Source organism: Amblyomma maculatum, chromosome 3 (genome assembly GCF_055883805.1).
Source record: "Amblyomma maculatum isolate TAMU_Amacu chromosome 3, ASM5588380v1, whole genome shotgun sequence".
Lineage (NCBI taxonomy): Eukaryota > Metazoa > Arthropoda > Arachnida > Ixodida > Ixodidae > Amblyomma > Amblyomma maculatum.
Window position 1 is genome coordinate 28,202,048 of NC_139346.1, and position 25,613 is coordinate 28,227,660.

General features: G+C 47.6%; 1 protein-coding gene across 2 annotated transcripts in view; it reads left to right on the top strand.

Annotated features, from left to right (window-relative positions):
* LOC146194406 (uncharacterized) overlaps positions 1-25,613 on the top strand; it is a 136,598-nt gene that overhangs the window by 21,829 nt on the left and 89,156 nt on the right. For both annotated transcript variants that reach the window (XM_084597400.1, XM_084597399.1), the window contains 4 exons: positions 2,381-2,465; positions 9,275-9,354; positions 23,904-23,940; positions 25,010-25,035. In XM_084597400.1, coding sequence (XP_084453526.1) covers positions 2,381-2,465; positions 9,275-9,354; positions 23,904-23,940; positions 25,010-25,035 — 228 coding nt within the window. The remainder of the gene's footprint in view (positions 1-2,380; positions 2,466-9,274; positions 9,355-23,903; positions 23,941-25,009; positions 25,036-25,613) is intronic.

The following is a 25,613-nucleotide window of genomic DNA, read 5'->3' on the forward strand; positions in this document are numbered from 1 at the left end:
CTGCCACATCTCAGGGAGTCTTCAGTGTAGAACCCCGCTATAGTAAACTCTAGTATAGTGAAAGCTCTGACTGATATAGTAAAGTGAAACTGAAGTCCCTGTTCACCTTCCATAGACTACTTTATATTTCCCCTGCTTTATAGTAAAAACATTTTTGATAAAAATTGAGTATAGTAAAGTGCGTCTGGCCGCGGCGACGCCTTCCCATGAAATGCCATCACCGCGCGCGTGCTACCTAGAATCATGAAATAATTAAAAAAAAGAAAAAAAGAAGCAACACAGAGTGGTCTTTTAAATGGCTTTACCACTCGTCTTAGTAGTAGTACTACTCAGCAGGAGAAGCCAACTTTACCTACGCCTTGGAGCTATGAGGGAAAGCATACAGCGCATAGGAAAAAAAGAAAAGTAAAGCTGTCTGCAAGCATGGAAAGAAGGCGGCACAATCCGTTAAGAAAGTAAAGGAGAGTAAAAGCGCAGCGAGAAATAGGGAAGGGAAGAAACAACCGAACATTCACAGCACTGTGCAGCACGAGGCAGCAGTAACAAGAACTGGAGGCGTGGCATATGCGTTTTTGCAGCACTTGACTGCAGTGCGCATCTATCATCTATTGCCTCCGCACCAACAGAAACAGCAGAAGATGACGCCACGCTTATTCAATGCTTTGGCTTTCACATGAAATCAAACTAAGTTGTATTCTTTACCACGTTGCCCTCTTCCACAAGATGTAAACAAGAAATCTTATAACTGAAACAAATGGGATGAAGAGACGATAAGAGAGAGAGATGGAAGGTATCTGAAAGTGCTTTCTTCATTAAGCAACAAGACGTGTTCAGTAAGTAGCCATTTATTTACCGAACGGCAACTTGAGGACCATGTTATCACCAACCACTGATGTAGTAAAGGCCCTGGTATAGTAAGGGTTTTTGCCGTCCTCGGTGACTTTGCTATAAAGGGGTTCTACTGGATATTGTGGTGGCATACTGGATGTGTTGAGCTTAAATGTGATGATAGTTTGATGTATTCGTAATTTACTATATAGAAAATGACAATGGGTAAAGTTATCTGTCATCTAGAAGCAAGAACGTACTGCACATACAAACGTGCGCCAGCAGAGCAGCCCTGGATAGGCATTGCTATGCCAAATAACAGCTTGAGGGGCTAGTTGTGGTGCTGCATAATACCCAGAAATGTGGCGCAACAAACATAAACACATGTGACTATGTGACTGTGTGGTGGACTTTGTGACTGTCCAGCGTGGTATTAGCTGCTGGGCAAAGCAGAGGTGTGGAGATGCACGTGAGTGTAGAATTGGTGACTGCCATGCTTGGACGATGTTTATGTTCTGCACGGAAGAGAGTGCCACTATCTCCTTGGCAAAGAAGAGGATGATGAGAAGATGTACTTGAGTGTAGAAGAAGAGGAGTGTTGAAGAGGAAGTGTGTTCAGATCCATATTACAGTTGGTAGTGTGCACGTGTGTTGTGCCTCTTCGCTTGTGCTTGTTGCGCCACATTTCTGGGCATTGCTATGTCTCAGCCGCTTTGTATTGAAGCTGCAGCATTATGACTCTTTGCAGTTAGCTGCGACATGCTTGAGATGTCTAATCTTGTTAGCTCTATGATAGAATAATCACCCATTAAAATTAAAGTGCACGTAACAGGTGTTCACAAGACATTCGGCAGTAAGCCATGTCAGGCAATGGCATTAGCTAGACTGGCTGCACCACGTGACAGCAGTGTGACACAGAAATTGGCCGAGAGAAATCAGAGGCCACCTTCAAGCACACCCCTGCTTCACTGGGCTAGAGCCATGTTTGAATAATAAGTTCAGTGGCTGGCATTAACGGGCAACCTGTGGCATGGGTCCACAAGAAAATGAACCAAAGGCAGTAACTACTTGGGCTGCACTAAGCACAAGTAACTTGCCAGCATGTTGCTGTTAATTCCTTGTGAAGGAATTTGGCAGTTGCTGTTTCAGCAGAGGAACTATAGAACTGCTATGGTTACTGGGGCCAAGAACCTTACTTAATAATATTTTTTTCTGTTGTCCAAGCAACACTGTTTTTACTGTTGACTGTATTTGGATACAACTCAAGAATGAAATGGCAAATGTCCCTCGAAGGAGGCTGTCCAGGCAGTGGGTTAACCAATTGCAGTGACGCTGTAGGTAATCCATGTTTAATCTTCTGCTGCAAGAAATTAACCACAAACTACCAAGAAAATTGTGACAGTCAGACAGTGCCAGTGACTGGAGGTTTGATATGATGGCTGTATTAAAACATGTACTTCAGTAATGGCAACCTTTTCCACCCCAGAACCCTTGTGGGGGTTTTCCTCCTTAAGGTCAACGCTGAGCCTTAAAATTAACCACATGCCTGCAGGTCAGCACGGACCAGGACCTCTCGTTCCCACCCATTGGCAAGGTTCTGGACTGCCTTCCCAGCAGCCCCACCATGTTCCCATCTGGTAGGTGTTGCCGGGCCGTGCAGGCATCTTACTGAATTCAACTCAGAAAAGTAGAATTGCTGCCTTGTGATGACACTTGATGGGTAAAGGGGGGTTGTGGAGTGTCATTCTGGATCACGGTCTAAATTAACTTTAGAAGTCATTGTAATGAAAGTTTCATGGTTAGCATAATTAAAAAAAATAAGAACACCTAGCTGCAGCGGTTGTTTCACATGTCATTTTCTGTACACCACGCTAGAAAAGGAAGCCTGCATTTGTTTAGTCAAAATGATGTGTGTGCCTGGCCATATTCATGTTTACCTAAGGGAAGATGCGAAAAAGATCCGGTATATAACATGTGATGTTTTTACAAACATTTTTTTTTTCATTCACTTTATCAATCGCTACACTTTTCAAACATGCATTGCTTAGCGGATCCATAGCCGAATGCTAGGGTCGGATGTATGCTCATAAATATGTTCATAAATATGAGTTAGGCGGTGGGCTGCACTCACAGATGCAAAAAAGAAAAAAATTATTGCACACTTCATGACATTATCACACTTACACAATAATAAATTGCTAAACTTTATATCATAGAAACATTGCATTCTTTGCATTTTTATGGAAAAGCAGTAGAGAAAGGAATATGATGAGTCATACAAATCCACTTTTAGCAACGTCAAGCGGAAGAAGAAGTCTACATCACACGTCTCGATTGACCTATAAGAATGGCACATAACACGTTACTGTGCATCGTGCCAATAATGTATTACATTTCAATACATATGCATGCACATATATACACATTGCTATATATAATTTACAACTTGCATGAAAGAATGAAAATTACAAATCTTTTGTCCAAAAATATTTTTTTGATGGTATTGTGTTTGGGGTGTAAAATGTAGGATATCTTGCGGAAGTGAGTTCCATGCTTTCACACCTGTACATATCAGGTGCTGCTGGCCATAGTCGTGAAAAATCAGCACTAAAAATTTTCCCTCGGAAGCAGTGCGTTATCTAATGCGGGAAGAAGTAAACATGGTTGAAGGAAAGGGTTTGAAGTTTGAAGTTTATTTTTATTTCAAGAAGAAATGAGGGACCCGAGACAAAAAGTGAACGTTAATTCACTTGACGGCGCTCGGGCCCCAATACATGGCAACAGCGAGGGGTTAGTAATTACAATATCGGTGCATCCAAAATTCAGATTGTGGTTTCAAACAAGAGTTACAAACATCTTCCTTTTCCACATAATTCAGTCTGCGGAAAAGCTTAATATAACTGCACAACATGAAATATCAACAGGGCCAGTGAATACCATCAAAATGAATGCAGCATGAAATCCAGAAAATACAAAAGAATGAAAGCAAACAGCAAAGCATATTTACATCTGTGACATAAAAAATAAATGTATTGTTCTCTTATTAACCTTTTCAATATCAACTTTATTTTGGAGAAGATAATTTAAGAGAGAGGGCGGCAGAAGATATGCGAGCATTTGCTGGCCAAATGTTCTCGCAAAAGGCACAATCCATGTATCTGTAGAACGTGAAGGGTATGTTCGTGTAAGTGCTCTTAAATTGGCTATGGAAAGTACTGTAGATTCAGAGGTAGCAATGTGCTGTTTGTAGCGAACGGCTAAGTTGTATGAATAGAGATGGGCCACTGGCATTATTCTAAAATTCTTGAAAAGCGGCATGATATGAGTGTAGTAGTCTGCTCCAGTTATATGGCGGACCGCCTTTTTCTGAAGTACATATAATCGATTTAAATTTGTGTAGTTTTACCCCATACAAGGAAACAGTAGTTTAGTTGAGACAAGAACAATGAATTGTATATATATGAAGCTTAATTTTGGCTGGTAGAAAGAAATGGAATTTTGCTAATATACCCACTACTTTTGACAGGCGTGAAATTGTTTCATTTACGTGCCTATCCCAGGAAATATTTTTTTGAAAATAAACACCGAGTGTTTCTACTTCATCAACGATTTCAATAGGAGCATGGCCAAAAATTATACTATTATTTAGAGACATTATTGGCAACGATGACTGTCTTACGGAAAATAACATTGCTTTTGTTTTGGTTACATTTATTTCTAATGAATTAAGTTCGCTCCATGTGCTCAAATGATTCAACGATTCATTTATGTTGTTTACAAGCTCGTTGTAGTCATTGTAATCACGCAAAGTAGGTAAAGTCATTATTTTCGATTCTGTGAACAGAGGTCATGACGGTGTGCCAGATGCTGCTAAGTTAATACATCGCAAAGCTCTCTTTTGTAATATTGTGAAGTTTTTTACATTGATGACTCCAGCTTAGCCTGGTGCGTTCACTGAACGTTGCCGAGCTTCCTCTTCCTCGTCTTTTCTTCTGCGAGCCCCTTTTTCACACTTCGTTGTTCTCGCCTCTGTGCTGCCTGACATTTCTCCCTTCGCAGACGAAGACCCTTGGGCTGTCAGTTAAAATGCCGAGGGTGGCAACGCTTCGTTCTGGTGACATGGACAACTTGTGTTTTCCTAGAGGGATGGCCTTGGAAACATTGGCGAGACACCACATAATTCAAGTCATTGATGCGTGTGAGCACAATAAAATGGGCCTGTATAGTGCGACAACAGCTTCTGGGACAAACCACGCTTGCGGAGAGGTGTCCAGAGCCACACTAAATCTCCGGGAATGTAGCAGACATTCTGATGTCGACAATCGTAGCGCTGCTTAGAACGATCCTGCAAGGCCAGAGTGCATAACCAGGCGAGCCAACGAGCCTTTTCAGCGCGGGAAAGGGTGCTTGAAACAGAAGGCTCGGTGTTGAGAGAGAATGGCGTCATGAGAATGTCGAAGCGGACGAGCATGCAGAAGGAAAAATGGACTATAAGCAGTTGTTTCGTGCTTTGAGGTGTTATAGGCGTATGTAATGAAGGGAAGCACGTCATCCCAATTCTTGTTCTGAGAGTCGACATGCATCGCTAGCATGTTCGTCAGTGTCCGGTTTTTACGTTCAACAAGGCCATTTGTCTGGGGGTAGTGTGGTGTAGAGTGATGCAGTTGGTAAGTACAAAAGTGCAGAAGCTGTTCCACAACATCTGCCGTAAACTGGCGGCCACGGTCACTAATATGACACGAGGAGGCCCATGACGGAGGACGGCAGCGTGAAGAAGAAAGGAGATGTCAGCGGCGGTGGCGGAAGGGATGGCAGCAGTTTCACAGTAACGCGTGAGATGGTCAACGCTTATGGTGACCTATAAATGATGATGATGATGTAGTGGATATTATAATGTGGTGGCAGGTGCTAGAACGATCACCAGGACCCTGCTCGACCTCGTTGGAGCTGATGACTTGGTGGACTTCCACCTTTGCCCTTAAGCATGCTACAGGAAGGTGACGCGCGGCTGCAAGGCGCAGCGGCAGCACTACCATGAGCCCCGGCCCTTTTCTGGCAAGGCTGGTAAAGCTGTGGATGAGTGGCTCACCAATTATCAGCGGGTGAGCAAATACAATCTCTGGGACGCCACAGTCAAGCTGGCAAACACTATTTTCTTCTTGGACGCCGCAGCCCTGACATGGTTTAAGAACCATGAAGCATCCGTAATGAGCTGGGATCACTTTGAAGAGGAGATTCTGAATTGTTTTGGGGATACCGCGGCAAAACGGAAATGTGCTGAGCAGACTTTTCTCCAATGAGCACAAGTGCTTGGTGGAATGTGCACAACGTACATTGAAGAGGTACTGAAACTCTGCAATGTGGTAATTGCCCGAATGTCTGAAGAAGGCAGAGTTGGCCACCTCTTAAAGGACATCGCGGAGGATATCTACAACTTTTTAATCATAAAACAAAACTTGGATTCTGCCATAGCCGTTATCAAACACTTTCGCACGTTCGAAGCTCTTTAGCTGCGAAAGATTACCCCGAAATTTAGTTGCTTGCCTAATGTCTCCACTGTCGCAAGTGTCGATTTTTATGACCCTCCGAATTTACCCGACATGATTCGACAGATTGTTCGTGATGAACTTGCTCAGAATCAACATATTGCGAGCCGCACTGCACTTCCCTGTGACAGCTGCTCCCTGCAGGCAGCGCCGATCCAGCACTCTTATTCTTGGGGCACTACCTCTCAATTATCCTGCCCGTGAGCACCGGAACAACTCCTACGATCCTGCTCCATTCATCATTATCATTAGCCTGACTATACCCACTGCAGGGCGAAGGCTTCTCCCATATTTCTCCAATTAACCCGGTTTTGTACTAGCTTCATCCACTTGACCCCTGCGAACTTCTTAACCTCATCTGCCCAACTAACTTTCTCCGCCCCCTGCTACGCTTTCCTTCCCTTGGAATCCAGATGTCCAGGCACGCGAAGCAAGTTATTGCAAACGTGTATGCTTGGAATAGAGCCCGTTTCCGCAGAAACCACGCGGCCACGAAACGAGCGCGTAGTGATATGTCTCTTTTTTTCTTGCAGACTACTTGTGTGGTTTTTGTTGCGTTGCACCTGATGCATTAGGCACTTCACTGGCTTGTCATTGTTGCTTTCAATTTCGCTGAAAATGGGTTTGTCACTGCCTCCTGGCTTGCGACGACAGCCACGTGTAGAGCGATACCAGTCCAGAGGTTCCTTTAGGGGCTAGCCTGAAATGTGCCAGCAGATATAAGTTGGTGTCGATCAGTGCGTACTTGGAATGTCCCCAGGCAGCTTTTAGGCACTTCACTGAATCGTCATTGTTGCTTTCGGTTTCGCTGAAAGTAGGCTTGTCACTGCCTCCTGGCTTGCGACGACAGCCACATGTTGAGCGACCAGTCCAAAGGTTCCTTTCGGGGGTAGCCTGAAATGTGCCAGTAGACATAAGTTGGTATCGATCCGTGCGTGCTTGGAATGTCCCCAGGCAGCTTTTAGGCACTTCACTGGCTCGTCATTGTTGCTTTTAGTTTCGCTGAAAATAGGTTTGTCACTGCCTTCTGGCTTGCGGTGACAGCCACGTGTTAAGCGACACCAGTCCAGAGGTTCCTTTCGGAGTAGCCTGAAATGTGCCAGCAGATATAAGTTGGTGTCAATCCGTGTGTGCTTGGAATGTCCCCAGGCAACTTTTGGTCACTGCACTGGCTTGTCATTGTTGCTTTCGGTTTCGCTGAATATAGGTTTGTCACTGCTTCCTGGCTTGCGATGACAGCCACGTGTTAAGCGACACCAGTCCAGAGGTTCCTTCCGGAGTAGCCTGAAATGTGCCAGCAGATATAAGTTGGTGTCGATCCCTGTGTGCCTGGAATGTCCCCAGGCAGCTTTTAGTCACTTCACTGGCTCGTCATTGTTGCTTTCGGTTTCGCTGAAGATAGGTTTGTCACTGCCTCCTGGCTTGCGACGACAGCCACGTGTTGAGTGACACCAGTCCAGAGGATCCTTTCGGGGGTAGCCTGAAATGTGCCAGCAGATATAAGTTGGTGTCGATCCGTGCGTGCCTGGAATGTATCCAGGCAGCTTTTAGGCACTTCACTGGCTCGTCATTGTTGTTTTCGGTTTCGCTGAAGATAGGTTTGTCACTGCCTCCTGGCTTGCGCCGACAACCACGTCTTAAGCGACACCAGTCCTGAGTATCCTTTCGGGGTAGTCTGAAATGTGCGAGCAGATATAAGTTGGGGTCGTTATGTGTGTGCCTGGACCGTCTTCAGCAATGCTGGTGCATCTCATATGCATACATTTTTTTTTTGTAGAACATTCCAAGGTGAAATCTATCATGAAACTCAAGTTGTAACGACTTACATGGCTGCAAAGCTTATGGCCGTTTTACAGGTCTCAAGCCTGTGAAGCCCAGGAAAATGCCTTCTTGCGCTATGATATGTTACAAGATGGTGACTTTTGTGCTTCCCACCTACCCACACTGCCAAGACAAGCCAGGACAAGCAGATTCACTTTTCTCGTTGCCATTTGCAACTGTGTTTGGTAGCTACTGCATGCGCTCTCCCCTTGCTGCACATACTGCGCCTGGAACCCGTGGGCCTGAGAACGATGACGATCAGAGCAGCAAGTCTGAGTGCAAAGAGCTTTGCTGTACTACTGTTAGAACTTTGCAAACTTTTCAGCAGCCTTGAGTCATCACTGTGATACCAAAGTTTTGTTTTTTCATCTTTGCCATTGGAAGATTTTGTCGCATTTTGATCCGTCCAGCTTGTTGGTAATGGGACATTCCGTAGAAGCTTTTGAGTCTCACATCCTCTGGGATTAGTCTCCATGATACAGTGACCCACCTGGACAACACTGTGGATACTCAATCAGTGGCATGGCATAATTGGGAAGCCGACCCTCCAGTCTGCACAGAATCTTGAACCCAAACTTTTTTTGTAACATTTTGTATGGGTAAAGTACAGATAAATATGGTGCCTGGCAACCTAATGTGGTAACCAGGAGTTCACGTCCCTCAGCGAGGTCACCAAGAACGCCGAGCCGGGCACTCATGAGAATGCCTTCCATCTGATCTGTGCGGCCATGGTTTTTAAAGTCAACCCTGAAATGACGATTCTCAGAAGTGGAAAGTTGGGGGTGCAGTTTCTGCTTTCAGTCTCACTTTTTCACCTTAGAGAAGGACACATTGAATGGGCTTTAAGCAAGCAAGGGTGGCCATAATATAATTTTATTAGTCTTTTATCATCATGACTGTTACAGAGGCTTGGTAGTGACGTTGTCAGCATAGCCGTTATTGCGATTGTGAGTGAAAGTGGTGTCAGATGAACCTTTCATGATTTCCAGTACTAGAGCTAAAGAAATGGAGGGGGATGCGTCAAGTCATTCCTATGACATGCACCTACCAAATTCCATGCCAACGTTCTACACCTGCAGGGTCCCCAGATGTGTCTGGAGCCAGCTGTGGTGAAGAAGAAGAAGATGATGATGATGGTTGTGGTGACCCAGGCATTCAGGTGAGCTTGTTTCACGCAGGAACTGCCAGAATAAGTAGTATGGACATTTCCGAACTGAAATGAAATATGAGGTGCCTTTTGATATCGCGTTGGTAGCCATACAAAATCCAGTTTTATTGATAGGGCTTATATCATTTCTAAAGGCTGGTTCACACTGGCGACTCGCGGAGGTTGCGCGGCTCGATTCGTCACGGAGGGGGAGACCGGCGACAATCGTCGATCAACAGGGAGTGTTCACACCGGAATGCAACTCGCTTCACGACAAACCCCTCTCCGAACGAGATTTGAACGAAGGCCCGGCTTTCGCGCCTTTACGGCTTCTGCTACCGCGCTCGGGGTAGATCAATTCGGACTCATTTCGGTTATGAATATGTGAAATTATCAGCGAAGAACTGGATCTTATGGTTATTCCGCCAACGCGCTATTGTTCGACGAAGACTGAAGCGGTGGTGTGTGCGCTGTTGTTAGCGTTCTCGCGAAATAGCAGATCACAAAATCGCCTCATGCCCGAGCGTCAAGCACATGACCAATGATACGATTGCAAACGTGAATTAGTACGCTTCACTCTCGCAGTGCTCCTTAACATGTGTGCCCAACAATTGCGGGCGCAGTAAGTCGATCATGCACACGCGCGCATGCACTCTTGAATTTTCCCGCCTTGGAAGGAGGCAGAAGCGCTGCGGATTGGCTCAGTAGCTTTGCGACTTCAAGTCGCGTCGCAAGAAATCGGTCAGCGAGCGACTCCATGGTGACTCCCTCAAACGGGTCGCTGGCGACTCGTTCGGGTCGCCCCCTCTGTGGCTAATCGCCCCCTCCGTGACGAATCGTGTCGCGCGACCTCTGCGAGTCGCCAATGTGAACCAGCCTTAAGATGGCATATAGATAGTAGGTGCAGAATGGGCCATAGATCTATGGCACCAAGCATTAAGGTACAAATTGTAATTGCAACTTGAATCCTTCTGTAATATGTAGCTTTTATTGTCAATAGTTCTGCACTGTGGGATAAGATACCATGGTTCCATAACTAGAAGGGCTCGAAACCTTTTTGTTTTCTTTTCGCAGGAAGATTTTTTAAGATGCAATTTTAATATCTCGCTAAGTGATGGTCATGCAATTATTAGTTTGTTAGTTCTTTTTGGTTGGACTGCCCTGTTGGCCCTGTGTGGCCGATATATAATAATGATACTCTAAAAATATCATGCATGCATAATATTGGCTATAGAGACCGGGCGCCCGTTGTATGGCGCCACCGTCGCCTCGGCGGAACAGCGCCGCCCGCAGTGGATTGCCGAAGCACCGGAGTGCCGAGGCAGCTGAGCGGCCCAGTCGTTTCCATTCTGTGAGGCATTTTTGAGCATGTCCCTACCCGTCGTTTTGCGGTGTGGCTTTGAGAGCTTTGAGCTGCTTTGAGTGATCGCAAGGAGTATTTTTTGACCAGGAAATTAGAAAAGGAAAAGGGCCGCCCTCAGCAGGGCGTGCATGTTTTTTTTTTTTTTTTTTGAAACCGCCCGGCGCATGGTATTTCTGTTATATACTCGAAAATGCCGCGCGCGTGATTTCACCATGCGCTAGGAACACCTTCGTTAGGCACTTGTTAAGACTACTTCGAAGACTGGAATTGCGCCTGCACTGTGCGTCCATCTTATATTAGGTCTAGTGGAAACCTGCCTGAAGATCAAATGCTGCCGAGCCGTATAGTCGTGGCGCCGTAGTAGTGGTAGTTGTAATGGTCAGCGTTCATGTAAAATGAAAAAGATACTGCACCTGTCTTTTTTGGTAATAACTAGGCTCAAATTATTCAGAGTAGAATAATGGCAAATGGCATTCCAATTTCAACCTTGCAACAAGAGCTGTAAAAGGAGAAAAATAAACAAGCAAGACAAAAGTAGGATCCTATTTATGGTTGGAAAAGCTAACACACATATACCTCCAAGACTTCCTGCACAATTACGCTACAGTAGCTCACTGAACCCAGCCTTGAGACAATCAAACTTAATCATAATACAAGCCAAATAAGTAATACTACCTCAGCATCATTTTTACATATACGACAATGCGCTTGTTGAACACGTCGGAGCTGCTACATATAATTGACTTAGAAAATGTTATACTATACATACCTTTCTCTCGACATGCTGCGAAGGTTGTGAAAAGAAAAAAATTAAATTTCCTGCTATCGGTGGCCCTATTTTTTCAGACGCCTGTTATGATAGAGAGATCTTGGTAGTATTTGGCTTTTGCTTATTTAGGCGTTCTCTCAGCGCAGGAAGTTCAATGCGATTGACCGCAGCTGCCTTGAACATCTGGAGGCAATAGTCCAATACTGTCAAACTTAAATACAATCGAAAAAAAAACACACACACAGTGTGATGTGTTGTTAGATAAGCCACCGACAACTGTGAGAGCGTTCTATTGTTAAATGAATCATTCTGGTGGCTCGTTCGCTAAGGTGTTCTACTTTCTCAGCATACCACGAACTTACAGGGCCGATACCTAGCTGACCTCGATACCTGATGAGTGTGAGGGGACATGACCATGTAGGTAGTTTTCTATCTGCACGTAAAGGAATTCAGATAACTGAAAGCCATTCCCTTTACAACTTTGTCACAGCAGCTTGCCGGACGGCTGCTAAATCTGTTTACATTGGCCATAGAAGCAATTTCTGAGAGAGGTAAAACGGTCTTGCCTTATTACGCCACAATCAGGAAATCTCACGTTCACTAAAACGCCGATGAGAAACACATGTATTTAGGCGGGCCAGGAAATGGGCGCTGCTAAGAAAATACGTAAAGCCGTGTCAGGTGCAACGCGAATGCGAAAAAAAAAAAATTCCTACACGGCCTTCGAAATTAAAAAAAAAAATGCTACGTTTATGCTCGTTTCCACAAATTAAATTGTATTCCTTGTCTTGTTCGACTTTTATATGAAGCCGATAGCAGGTTTTGTGACCATGCGGTATTGATTGAGCTGTGAAATGAGTGATTTTATTAGGCGAAATGGGCATGCCACAAACAAATGTTAACAAATTCTAAGAGTATCAACGCAGAGCTCTCGGCACATTTTCATTGGTTGACAAACGAAAAGAGGAAAAATGACATGATCATGGTAATAAAAATTGTTCATGGCTCCTATCTGCTCTTTCTGTTAAGAGAAAAAAGTAAATTATCTTTGACTATGTCAGCGAAAGTAGCTGCACAAACATTGTCTCTGCCCATCACTGAAGATCGTAACGCAGCCCAAACGACGATGGTGGAGCTGCCTTTTCATTTTCCGTGCTGTGGTTTTCTTGTACACAGGTCGGGAAATGCTAGCGTTGTAACTTACGCTGTTGGGTTACTTCGATTTCCAATTGTCAATAAAGTGACTACAGATGAAGGAGTGCAGCTTCGACTCCTAGACTCTCGTGCCGTCACTCCTGGGGAACAGAAGGCACAGAGCATCTGGTAGCAAGCGGAATTTTAAAAATTCGGCACTTTCCATGACCACACAGTTACCAAATACATAGATTCGTGCTTTTGCCTTTCAAAGAACCATGCTTAGGTCACCCGCCACTCATGCTTCTGTGGAAACCCGTAGAAATGAATCGACTTAAAAGCGTCCGACGAGTTTGCGTAGCTGCCAGTGGAGCCAACAACGCACCACGTTTTGCCAGCCTTGTTTGGCCATACTTCATTTCACTGGACATATTCACAAAACTAGCCCAACTTTCCATTCTCTTGAGGATATATTCATGCACAACGTTATCTAAACCTTAGGATTTCCAATTTCCACACAAACCAATGACAAACAGCATGCTCCAAATGCGCTGGCAATGCGCCGGCTGGAGACGGTGCATTCCAGCGATTGAGCGATGCGCCGAGAGGCGGCGCCACCCGTTCAGCTGTCCGGTCCCTATAGTTTTTGCCTAATGCCTCCTGTACTACATGCCTGCGACGTGAACCAATAATTGCGAGGGACTTCAGTGACTAAAGTAGTGAAAGGCGCAAGCCTGAGAAGTCTCAGTCTAACAATTCTGCCATCTACAATCCCACACTTGAATGCGTGCCAAGGAACGCCACGCGACAGGAGCGATGGCGTACCATCCAAGCGCACACTTGTCGGAGAAAGTGTGACAGATACTGCGCCTTTCCTCCAGAAGTCTCATCTTGTCTAGCGTTTATGCCATCTGCAATCCCACACTTGAATGCGCGCCAAGGAACCCCACGCGACAGGAGCGATGGCGTACCATCCAAGCGCACACTTGTCAGAGAAAGTGTGACATATACAGTGCCTTTCCTCCAGAAGTCTCATCTGGTCTAGCGTTTATGCCATCTGCAATCCCACACTTGAATGCGCGCCAAGGAACCCCACGCGACAGGAGCGGTGGCGTACCATCCAAGCGCACACTTGTCAGAGAAAGTGTGACAGATACAGTGCCTTTCTTCCAGAAGTCTCATCTTGTCTAGCGTTTATGCCATCTGCAATATCACACTTGAATGCGCGCCAAGGAACCCCACGCGACAGGAGCGATGGCGTACCATCCAAGCGCACACTTGTCAGAGAAAGTGGGACAGATACAGCGCCTTTCCTCCAGAAGTCTCATCTTGTCTAGCGTTTATGCCATCTGCAATCCAACACTTGAATTGGCGAGCGATGGCTTACCATCCAAGCGCATGAATGCGCGCCAAGGAACCCCACGCGACAGGAGCGATGGCGTACCATCCAAGCGCACACTTGTCAGAGAAAGTCTGACATATACAGTGCATTTGCTCCAGAAGTCTCATCTGGTCTAGCGTTTATGCCATCTGCAATCCCACACTTGAATGCGCGCCAAGGAACCCCACGCGACAGGAGCGGTGGCGTACCATCCAAGCGCACACTTGTCAGAGAAAGTGTGACAGATACAGCGCCTTTCTTCCAGAAGTCTCATCTTGTCTAGCGTTTATGCCATCTGCAATATCACACTTGAATGCGCGCCAAGGAACCCCACGCGACAGGAGCGATGGCGTACCATCCAAGCGCACACTTGTCAGAGAAAGTGGGACAGATACAGCGCCTTTCCTCCAGAAGTCTCATCTTGTCTAGCGTTTATGCCATCTGCAATCCAACACTTGAATTGGCGAGCGATGGCTTACCATCCAAGCGCATGAATGCGCGCCAAGGAACCCCACGCGACAGGAGCGATGGCGTACCATCCAAGCGCACACTTGTCAGAGAAAGTGTGACATATACAGTGCCTTTCCTCCAGAAGTCTCATCTGGTCTAGCGTTTATGCCATCTGCAATCCCACACTTGAATGCGCGCCAAGGAACCCCACGCGACAGGAGCGGTGGCGTACCATCCAAGCGCACACTTGTCAGAGAAAGTGTGACAGATACAGCGCCTTTCTTCCAGAAGTCTCATCTTGTCTAGCGTTTATGCCATCTGCAATATCACACTTGAATGCGCGCCAAGGAACCCCACGCGACAGGAGCGGTGGCGTACCATCCAAGCGCACACTTGTCAGAGAAAGTGTGACAGATACAGCGCCTTTCTTCCAGAAGTCTCATCTTGTCTAGCGTTTATGCCATCTGGAATCCCACACTTGAATGCGCGCCAAGGAACCCCACGCGACAGGAGCGATGGCGTACCATCCAAGCGCACACTTGTCAGAGAAAGTGTGACAGATACAGCGCCTTTCCTCCAGTTGTCTCATCTTGTCTAGCGTTTATGCCATCTGCAATCCCACACTTGAATGCGCGCCAAGGAACCCCACACGACAGGAGCGATGGCACACCATCCAAGCGCACACTTGTCAGAGAAAGTGTGACAGATACAGCACCTTTCCTCCAGAAGTCTCATCTTGTCTAGCGTTTATGGCTTCTGCAATCCCACACTTGAATGCGCGCCAAGGAACCCCACACGACAGGAGCGATGGCGTACCATCCAAGCACACACTTGTCAGAGAAAGTGTGACAGATACAGCGCCTTTCCTCCAGAAGTCTCATCTTGTCTAGCGTTTATGCCATCTGCAATCCCACACTTGAATGCGTGCCAAGGAACTTCACACGACAGGAGCGATGGCGTACCATCCAAGCACACACTTGTCAGAGAAAGTGTGACAGATACAGCGCCTTTCCTCCAGAAGTCTCATCTTGTCTAGCGTTTATGCCATCTGCAATATCACACTTGAATGTGCGCCAAGGAACCCCACGCGACAAGAGCGATGGCGTACCATCCAAGCGCACACTTGTCAGAGAAAGTGTGACAGATACAGCGCCTTTCCTCCAGAAGTCTCATTTTGTCTAGCGTTTATGCCATCTGCAATCCCACACTTGAATGCGCGCCAAGGAACCCCACACGACAGGAGCGATGGCGTACCATCCAAGCGCACACTTGTCAGAGAAAGTGGGACAGATACAGCGCCTTTCCTCCAGAAGTCTCATCTTGTCTAGCGTTTATGCCATCTGCAATCCCACACTTGAATGCGCGCCAAGGAATCCCACACGACAGGAGCGATGGCGTACCATCCAAGCGCACACTTGTCAGAGAAAGTGTGACAGATACTGCGCCTTTCCTCCAGAACTCTAATCTTGTCTAGCTTTTATGCCATCTGCAATCCCACACTTGAATGTGCGCCAGTGAACCCCGAGCGACAGGAGCAGTGGCGTACCCATCCAAGCACACACTTGTCAGAGAAATTGTGACAGATACAGCGCTTTTCCTCCAGAACTCTAATCTTGTCTAGCATTTATGCCATCTGCAATCCCACACTTGAATGCGCGCCAAGGAACCCCACGCGACAGGAGCGGTGGCGTACCATCCAAGCGCACACTTGTCAGAGAAAGTGTGACAGATACAGCGCCTTTCTTCCAGAAGTCTCATCTTGTCTAGCGTTTATGCCATCTGCAATATCACACTTGAATGCGCGCCAAGGAACCCCACGCGACAGGAGCGATGGCGTACCATCCAAGCGCACACTTGTCAGAGAAAGTGGGACAGATACAGCGCCTTTCCTCCAGAAGTCTCATCTTGTCTAGCGTTTATGCCATCTGCAATCCAACACTTGAATTGGCGAGCGATGGCTTACCATCCAAGCGCATGAATGCGCGCCAAGGAACCCCACGCGACAGGAGCGATGGCGTACCATCCAAGCGCACACTTGTCAGAGAAAGTGTGACATATACAGTGCCTTTCCTCCAGAAGTCTCATCTGGTCTAGCGTTTATGCCATCTGCAATCCCACACTTGAATGCGCGCCAAGGAACCCCACGCGACAGGAGCGGTGGCGTACGATCCAAGCGCACACTTGTCAGAGAAAGTGTGACAGATACAGCGCCTTTCTTCCAGAAGTCTCATCTTGTCTAGCGTTTATGCCATCTGCAATATCACACTTGAATGCGCGCCAAGGAACCCCACGCGACAGGAGCGATGGCGTACCATCCAAGCGCACACTTGTCAGAGAAAGTGGGACAGATACAGCGCCTTTCCTCCAGAAGTCTCATCTTGTCTAGCGTTTATGCCATCTGCAATCCAACACTTGAATTGGCGAGCGATGGCTTACCATCCAAGCGCATGAATGCGCGCCAAGGAACCCCACGCGACAGGAGCGATGGCGTACCATCCAAGCGCACACTTGTCAGAGAAAGTGTGACATATACAGTGCCTTTCCTCCAGAAGTCTCATCTGGTCTAGCGTTTATGCCATCTGCAATCCCACACTTGAATGCGCGCCAAGGAACCCCACGCGACAGGAGCGGTGGCGTACCATCCAAGCGCACACTTGTCAGAGAAAGTGGGACAGATACAGCGCCTTTCTTCCAGAAGTCTCATCTTGTCTAGCGTTTATGCCATCTGCAATATCACACTTGAATGCGCGCCAAGGAACCCCACGCGACAGGAGCGATGGCGTACCATCCAAGCGCACACTTGTCAGAGAAAGTGGGACAGATACAGCGCCTTTCCTCCAGAAGTCTCATCTTGTCTAGCGTTTATGCCATCTGCAATCCAACACTTGAATTGGCGAGCGATGGCTTACCATCCAAGCGCATGAATGCGCGCCAAGGAACCCCACGCGACAGGAGCGATGGCGTACCATCCAAGCGCACACTTGTCAGAGAAAGTGTGACATATACAGTGCCTTTCCTCCAGAAGTCTCATCTGGTCTAGCGTTTATGCCATCTGCAATCCCACACTTGAATGCGCGCCAAGGAACCCCACGCGACAGGAGCGGTGGCGTACCATCCAAGCGCACACTTGTCAGAGAAAGTGGGACAGATACAGCGCCTTTCCTCCAGAAGTCTCATCTTGTCTAGCGTTTATGCCATCTGCAATCCAACACTTGAATTGGCGAGCGATGGCTTACCATCCAAGCGCATGAATGCGCGCCAAGGAACCCCACGCGACAGGAGCGATGGCGTACCATCCAAGCGCACACTTGTCAGAGAAAGTGTGACATATACAGTGCCTTTCCTCCAGAAGTCTCATCTGGTCTAGCGTTTATGCCATCTGCAATCCCACACTTGAATGCGCGCCAAGGAACCCCACGCGACAGGAGCGGTGGCGTACCATCCAAGCGCACACTTGTCAGAGAAAGTGTGACAGATACAGCGCCTTTCTTCCAGAAGTCTCATCATGTCTAGCGTTTATGCCATCTGCAATATCACACTTGAATGCGCGCCAAGGAACCCCACGCGACAGGAGCGATGGCGTACCATCCAAGCGCACACTTGTCAGAGAAAGTGGGACAGATACAGCGCCTTTCCTCCAGAAGTCTCATCTTGTCTAGCGTTTATGCCATCTGCAATCCAACACTTGAATTGGCGAGCGATGGCTTACCATCCAAGCGCATGAATGCGTGCCAAGGAACCCCACGCGACAGGAGCGATGGCGTACCATCCAAGCGCACACTTGTCAGAGAAAGTGTGACATATACAGTGCCTTTCCTCCAGAAGTCTCATCTGGTCTAGCGTTTATGCCATCTGCAATCCCACACTTGAATGCGCGCCAAGGAACCCCACGCGACAGGAGCGGTGGCGTACCATCCAAGCGCACACTTGTCAGAGAAAGTGTGACAGATACAGCGCCTTTCTTCCAGAAGTCTCATCTTGTCTAGCGTTTATGCCATCTGCAATATCACACTTGAATGCGCGCCAAGGAACCCCACGCGACAGGAGCGGTGGCGTACCATCCAAGCGCACACTTGTCAGAGAAAGTGTGACAGATACAGCGCCTTTCTTCCAGAAGTCTCATGTTGTCTAGCGTTTATGCCATCTGCAATCCCACACTTGAATGCGCGCCAAGGAACCCCACGCGACAGGAGCGATGGCGTACCATCCAAGCGCACACTTGTCAGAGAAAGTGTGACAGATACAGCGCCTTTCCTCCAGTTGTCTCATCTTGTCTAGCGTTTATGCCATCTGCAATCCCACACTTGAATGCGCGCCAAGGAACCCCACACGACAGGAGCGATGGCATACCATCCAAGCGCACACTTGTCAGAGAAAGTGTGACAGATACAGCACCTTTCCTCCAGAAGTCTCATCTTGTCTAGCGTTTATGGCATCTGCAATCCCACACTTGAATGCGCGCCAAGGAACCCCACACGACAGGAGCGATGGCGTACCATCCAAGCACACACTTGTCAGAGAAAGTGTGACAGATACAGCGCCTTTCCTCCAGAAGTCTCATCTTGTCTAGCGTTTATGCCATCTGCAATATCACACTTGAATGTGCGCCAAGGAACCCCACGCGACAAGAGCGATGGCGTACCATCCAAGCGCACACTTGTCAGAGAAAGTGTGACAGATACAGCGCCTTTCCTCCAGAAGTCTCATTTTGTCTAGCGTTTATGCCATCTGCAATCCCACACTTGAATGCGCGCCAAGGAACCCCACACGACAGGAGCGATGGCGTACCATCCAAGCGCACACTTGTCAGAGAAAGTGGGACAGATACAGCGCCTTTCCTGCAGAAGTCTCATCTTGTCTAGCGTTTATGCCATCTGCAATCCCACACTTGAATGCGCGCCAAGGAATCCCACACGACAGGAGCGATGGCGTACCATCCAAGCGCACACTTGTCAGAGAAAGTGTGACAGATACTGCGCCTTTCCTCCAGAACTCTAATCTTGTCTAGCTTTTATGCCATCTGCAATCCCACACTTGAATGTGCGCCAGTGAACCCCGAGCGACAGGAGCAGTGGCGTACCCATCCAAGCACACACTTGTCAGAGAAATTGTGACAGATACAGCGCTTTTCCTCCAGAACTCTAATCTTGTCTAGCATTTATGCCATCTGCAATCCCACACTTGAATGCGCGCCAAGGAACCCCACGCGACAGGAGCAGTGGCGTACCAAGCGCACACTTGTCGGAGAATGTTTGACAGATACTATGTCTTTCCTTCAGAAGTCTCATCTTGTCTAGCGTTTCTGCCATCTGCAATCCAACACTTGAATTGGCGAGCGATGGCTTACCATCCAAGCGCATGAATGCGCGCCAAGGAACCCCACGCGACAGGAGCGGTGGCGTACCATCCAAGCGCACACTTGTCAGAGAAAGTGTGACAGATACAGCGCCTTTCTTCCAGAAGTCTCATCTTGTCTAGCGTTTATGCCATCTGCAATATCACACTTGAATGCGCGCCAAGGAACCCCACGCGACAGGAGCGATGGCGTACCATCCAAGCGCACACTTGTCAGAGAAAGTGGGACAGATACAGCGCCTTTCCTCCAGAAGTCTCATCTTGTCTAGCGTTTATGCCATCTGCAATCCAACACTTGAATTGGCGAGCGATGGCTTACCATCCAAGCGCATGAATGCGCGCCAAGGAACCCCACGCGACAGGAGCGATGGCGTACCATCCAAGCGCACACTTGTCAGAGAAAGTGTGACATATACAGTGCCTTTCCTCCAGAAGTCTCATCTGGTCTAGCGTTTATGCCATCTGCAATCCCACACTTGAATGCGCGCCAAGGAACCCCACGCGACAGGAGCGGTGGCGTACGATCCAAGCGCACACTTGTCAGTGAAAGTGTGACAGATACAGCGCCTTTCTTCCAGAAGTCTCATCTTGTCTAGCGTTTATGCCATCTGCAATATCACACTTGAATGCGCGCCAAGGAACCCCACGCGACAGGAGCGATGGCGTACCATCCAAGCGCACACTTGTCAGAGAAAGTGGGACAGATACAGCGCCTTTCCTCCAGAAGTCTCATCTTGTCTAGCGTTTATGCCATCTGCAATCCAACACTTGAATTGGCGAGCGATGGCTTACCATCCAAGCGCATGAATGCGCGCCAAGGAACCCCACGCGACAGGAGCGATGGCGTACCATCCAAGCGCACACTTGTCAGAGAAAGTGTGACATATACAGTGCCTTTCCTCCAGAAGTCTCATCTGGTCTAGCGTTTATGCCATCTGCAATCCCACACTTGAATGCGCGCCAAGGAACCCCACGCGACAGGAGCGGTGGCGTACCATCCAAGCGCACACTTGTCAGAGAAAGTGGGACAGATACAGCGCCTTTCCTCCAGAAGTCTCATCTTGTCTAGCGTTTATGCCATCTGCAATCCAACACTTGAATTGGCGAGCGATGGCTTACCATCCAAGCGCATGAATGCGCGCCAAGGAACCCCACGCGACAGGAGCGATGGCGTACCATCCAAGCGCACACTTGTCAGAGAAAGTGTGACATATACAGTGCCTTTCCTCCAGAAGTCTCATCTGGTCTAGCGTTTATGCCATCTGCAATCCCACACTTGAATGCGCGCCAAGGAACCCCACGCGACAGGAGCGGTGGCGTACCATCCAAGCGCACACTTGTCAGAGAAAGTGTGACAGATACAGCGCCTTTCTTCCAGAAGTCTCATCTTGTCTAGCGTTTATGCCATCTGCAATATCACACTTGAATGCGCGCCAAGGAACCCCACGCGACAGGAGCGATGGCGTACCATCCAAGCGCACACTTGTCAGAGAAAGTGGGACAGATACAGCGCCTTTCCTCCAGAAGTCTCATCTTGTCTAGCGTTTATGCCATCTGCAATCCAACACTTGAATTGGCGAGCGATGGCTTACCATCCAAGCGCATGAATGCGTGCCAAGGAACCCCACGCGACAGGAGCGATGGCGTACCATCCAAGCGCACACTTGTCAGAGAAAGTGTGACATATACAGTGCCTTTCCTCCAGAAGTCTCATCTGGTCTAGCGTTTATGCCATCTGCAATCCCACACTTGAATGCGCGCCAAGGAACCCCACGCGACAGGAGCGGTGGCGTACCATCCAAGCGCACACTTGTCAGAGAAAGTGTGACAGATACAGCGCCTTTCTTCCAGAAGTCTCATCTTGTCTAGCGTTTATGCCATCTGCAATATCACACTTGAATGCGCGCCAAGGAACCCCACGCGACAGGAGCGGTGGCGTACCATCCAAGCGCACACTTGTCAGAGAAAGTGTGACAGATACAGCGCCTTTCTTCCAGAAGTCTCATGTTGTCTAGCGTTTATGCCATCTGCAATCCCACACTTGAATGCGCGCCAAGGAACCCCACGCGACAGGAGCGATGGCGTACCATCCAAGCGCACACTTGTCAGAGAAAGTGTGACAGATACAGCGCCTTTCCTCCAGTTGTCTCATCTTGTCTAGCGTTTATGCCATCTGCAATCCCACACTTGAATGCGCGCCAAGGAACCCCACACGACAGGAGCGATGGCATACCATCCAAGCGCACACTTGTCAGAGAAAGTGTGACAGATACAGCACCTTTCCTCCAGAAGTCTCATCTTGTCTAGCGTTTATGGCATCTGCAATCCCACACTTGAATGCGCGCCAAGGAACCCCACACGACAGGAGCGATGGCGTACCATCCAAGCACGCACTTGTCAGAGAAAGTGTGACAGATACAGCGCCTTTCCTCCAGAAGTCTCATCTTGTCTAGCGTTTATGCCATCTGCAATATCACACTTGAATGTGCGCCAAGGAACCCCACGCGACAAGAGCGATGGCGTACCATCCAAGCGCACACTTGTCAGAGAAAGTGTGACAGATACAGCGCCTTTCCTCCAGAAGTCTCATTTTGTCTAGCGTTTATGCCATCTGCAATCCCACACTTGAATGCGCGCCAAGGAACCCCACACGACAGGAGCGATGGCGTACCATCCAAGCGCACACTTGTCAGAGAAAGTGGGACAGATACAGCGCCTTTCCTCCAGAAGTCTCATCTTGTCTAGCGTTTATGCCATCTGCAATCCCACACTTGAATGCGCGCCAAGGAATCCCACACGACAGGAGCGATGGCGTACCATCCAAGCGCACACTTGTCAGAGAAAGTGTGACAGATACTGCGCCTTTCCTCCAGAACTCTAATCTTGTCTAGCTTTTATGCCATCTGCAATCCCACACTTGAATGTGCGCCAGTGAACCCCGAGCGACAGGAGCAGTGGCGTACCCATCCAAGCACACACTTGTCAGAGAAATTGTGACAGATACAGCGCTTTTCCTCCAGAACTCTAATCTTGTCTAGCATTTATGCCATCTGCAATCCCACACTTGAATGCGCGCCAAGGAACCCCACGCGACAGGAGCAGTGGCGTACCAAGCGCACACTTGTCGGAGAATGTTTGACAGATACTATGTCTTTCCTTCAGAAGTCTCATCTTGTCTAGCGTTTCTGCCATCTGCAATCCCACACTTGAATTGGCGAGCGATGGCTTACCATCCAAGCGCACACTTGTCGGATAAAGTGTGACAGCTACTGCGCCTTTCCTCTAGAAGTCTCATCTTGTCTAGCTTTCCTGCCATCTGCAATCACGCACTTGAACGCAAGACACACTTTGTCCACGACAGTATGAGGGACTAAAGGCTTTCGCCTTAAATACTTCCTGCCAACCCCTATCGGTGGTTGCGAGTGGCATCTTGTTATAAATGATCGAACCTTAAAGCGGCGTCACAAGGCCTCATAATGCTGCTTTGAGGTTCGATCGTTTACTAGAAGTATTTTGCGCCTTTCTTTCCCCAAAACCTGATTTAAACGGAGAGGCAGCCCTGTGTTGTGTGATGGCATCGCTCATTAAAGACCTCCTGGTGGCCGAAATTACTCTCTAACCCTCCACATTGGGACCTCTCTGACTCTTTCGGCTTTCACTCCCACCTTCGTCCCTTCCTTAATGTCTGAAAGGTACTGTCTTTATGTTTTCTTATAAACTAATGTATAATATACAAGAAAAAAATATGAAAGCATGCCTTTGACCTGGTTAGGTGTAGGTGTTCATCATTCCGTAGTGTCCACCCAAAAGTATAATGCACCTTCCTTTCGCCAAAACCTAACTAAAGCCGCCGATTGAAAAGGCAGTGTTACAGAGACTGCCGCTGCAACACACACAGCTTTCGCTCTATTGCTAGGTTGAAGCGGCGCTTAAACTTTAACCCTACAGTTTTTATTTTTTTCTGTCCTTCGTTGTGGGTGCTGCATGCGGTTTGTGCACCGAACATGCATTACGCTGCTCTTGCCAGTCCTTTATATTTTACTGCATGTGTTATTATGTGAGAAAGTAGCTCGGGGCCTGAAGGCCTCTCCCTTTTCTCTAATTGCCAGGTTCCAGGTGGACTTGGCAGAATCAGCCGACAGCAAGGTGAGTGCCCTGCGCATGTTGTGAAACAACTTCAGGGAAGACAACATTAGTGGGAAAAATAATCAATTAATTTCATCGCTGTCTTTCCATGCATCCCGAAACATAGATGCATATGCAAACCACACACTCGTATTAGAGGTGCACTTAAAGGGTGCCCACCGAAACGCCCTTAAAGGATGCTCACCAATTGTAGGGAAAGCTGATGACACTGATATCAAATTTCCTATCATCCATCTCCAAAAATTTTCAATCTAGCATGTGTAGCAGCACAGATATTGGCAATTAAATAGTAGCCCCTCGTTTTAAGAAAAACATAATGAGAACAGACTGACACCACACTATTAATCATTTAAACAGCGCAAACAAGAAGACACAGGACAAGATAAAAGGAAGCCACAGTACAAGTGCTGTTTAAATTAATAATTGATGTTTATCAACTTGCCCAACAAAGTATCTTGGTGACACCACCCTCTTCTTCTGTCCGCTATGCCAGTACGATAAGTACGGGTGCAGTGGATAAAGAACTCAAGCTGCTTTCATCTGCAATCAGGTCCAACTGAGGCGCAATAAAGTTTGCAAGCTCAGAGGTTAACAAAAAGGGTTGAACTCAAATAATGGAGAAAGATGTGGAAAGAAAATTAGTAGGTGTAACATAAAGTGACAGAAAGACAGCAGAGCCAATCAAGGAATTTGCACGAGCTAGAGATCTTAATGAAAATCATGAAAAAATGGGCATGGGCAGGAAATGTAATGTAAAGGCAAGATAGGTAACCAATGGTCACCAAGGCTAACAAGTTGGAATTCAAAAGCAGGCAAGCGTAGCAGGGAGTGGCAGAATTTTAGGTGGGTGGATGAGGTTAGAAAGTGTGCGGGGATCAATTGATGTAGCTGGCATAGGACTGGGTTAACTAGGGGAGTATGGGAGAGATCTTTGCTTTGCAGTCGACTTAACTAGTGTAGTATTGATGAGCGTATGCTGCATGTCCATATGGCAGGGCTTTCCTTGTCCCTATTTACATCATAAACAATAAGAGGAGTTCAATGAGTCAGATTTTTTTTTTTTTTTCAGATCTTCCAGACCTCCCAGTTGTGCTGGTGAGTAGTGGCATCATTTGGGTGCTTGCTTTTTCCAAATCGAATGTGAGGAGGTAGTGTGTGAAGTAAGGGGACTCTTGGGCTTGGCAAGGCAGCTTAGGGGGTATTTGCATGGTCTCGCTTCGGTTAAATGTGGCCTGGAAAAGAAAGTAAGCTGGTCCACTCATGGTCTGAGCTCTGTGGCTACCTCGGGAAGCGAAGCTGACGCCTCAGCTGTGGGCTGTTCAGGAAGAACAGCTCACAGCTGAGGCGTCTTCTGTTCTGTGCTGATACAATATTGTCTGTACGGTTTCAAAAATGTCTCGTTAAGTGTTGAAGATCAGCAGCTCCGTGCGAGCTGTACAGGGACATTGTCATGAAGAATAAGAACAGTGCAGCCTGAATAAAATTGAATAGTAAGTACTACTTCCAAACTATTCGAAGCTTTGTGCTGCTAGCAACTTTGTTGGTCCAACCAACTTCACCAAAGCATACTCCCCTCTCATTTTTTTTTCTTTTTTATCCTTCCCACTGAAAAATTCTATTGGCTCTTCCAAGCCAGCATTTTTTTCTTTTTATATTCCTTCCTTTTTCTGGAG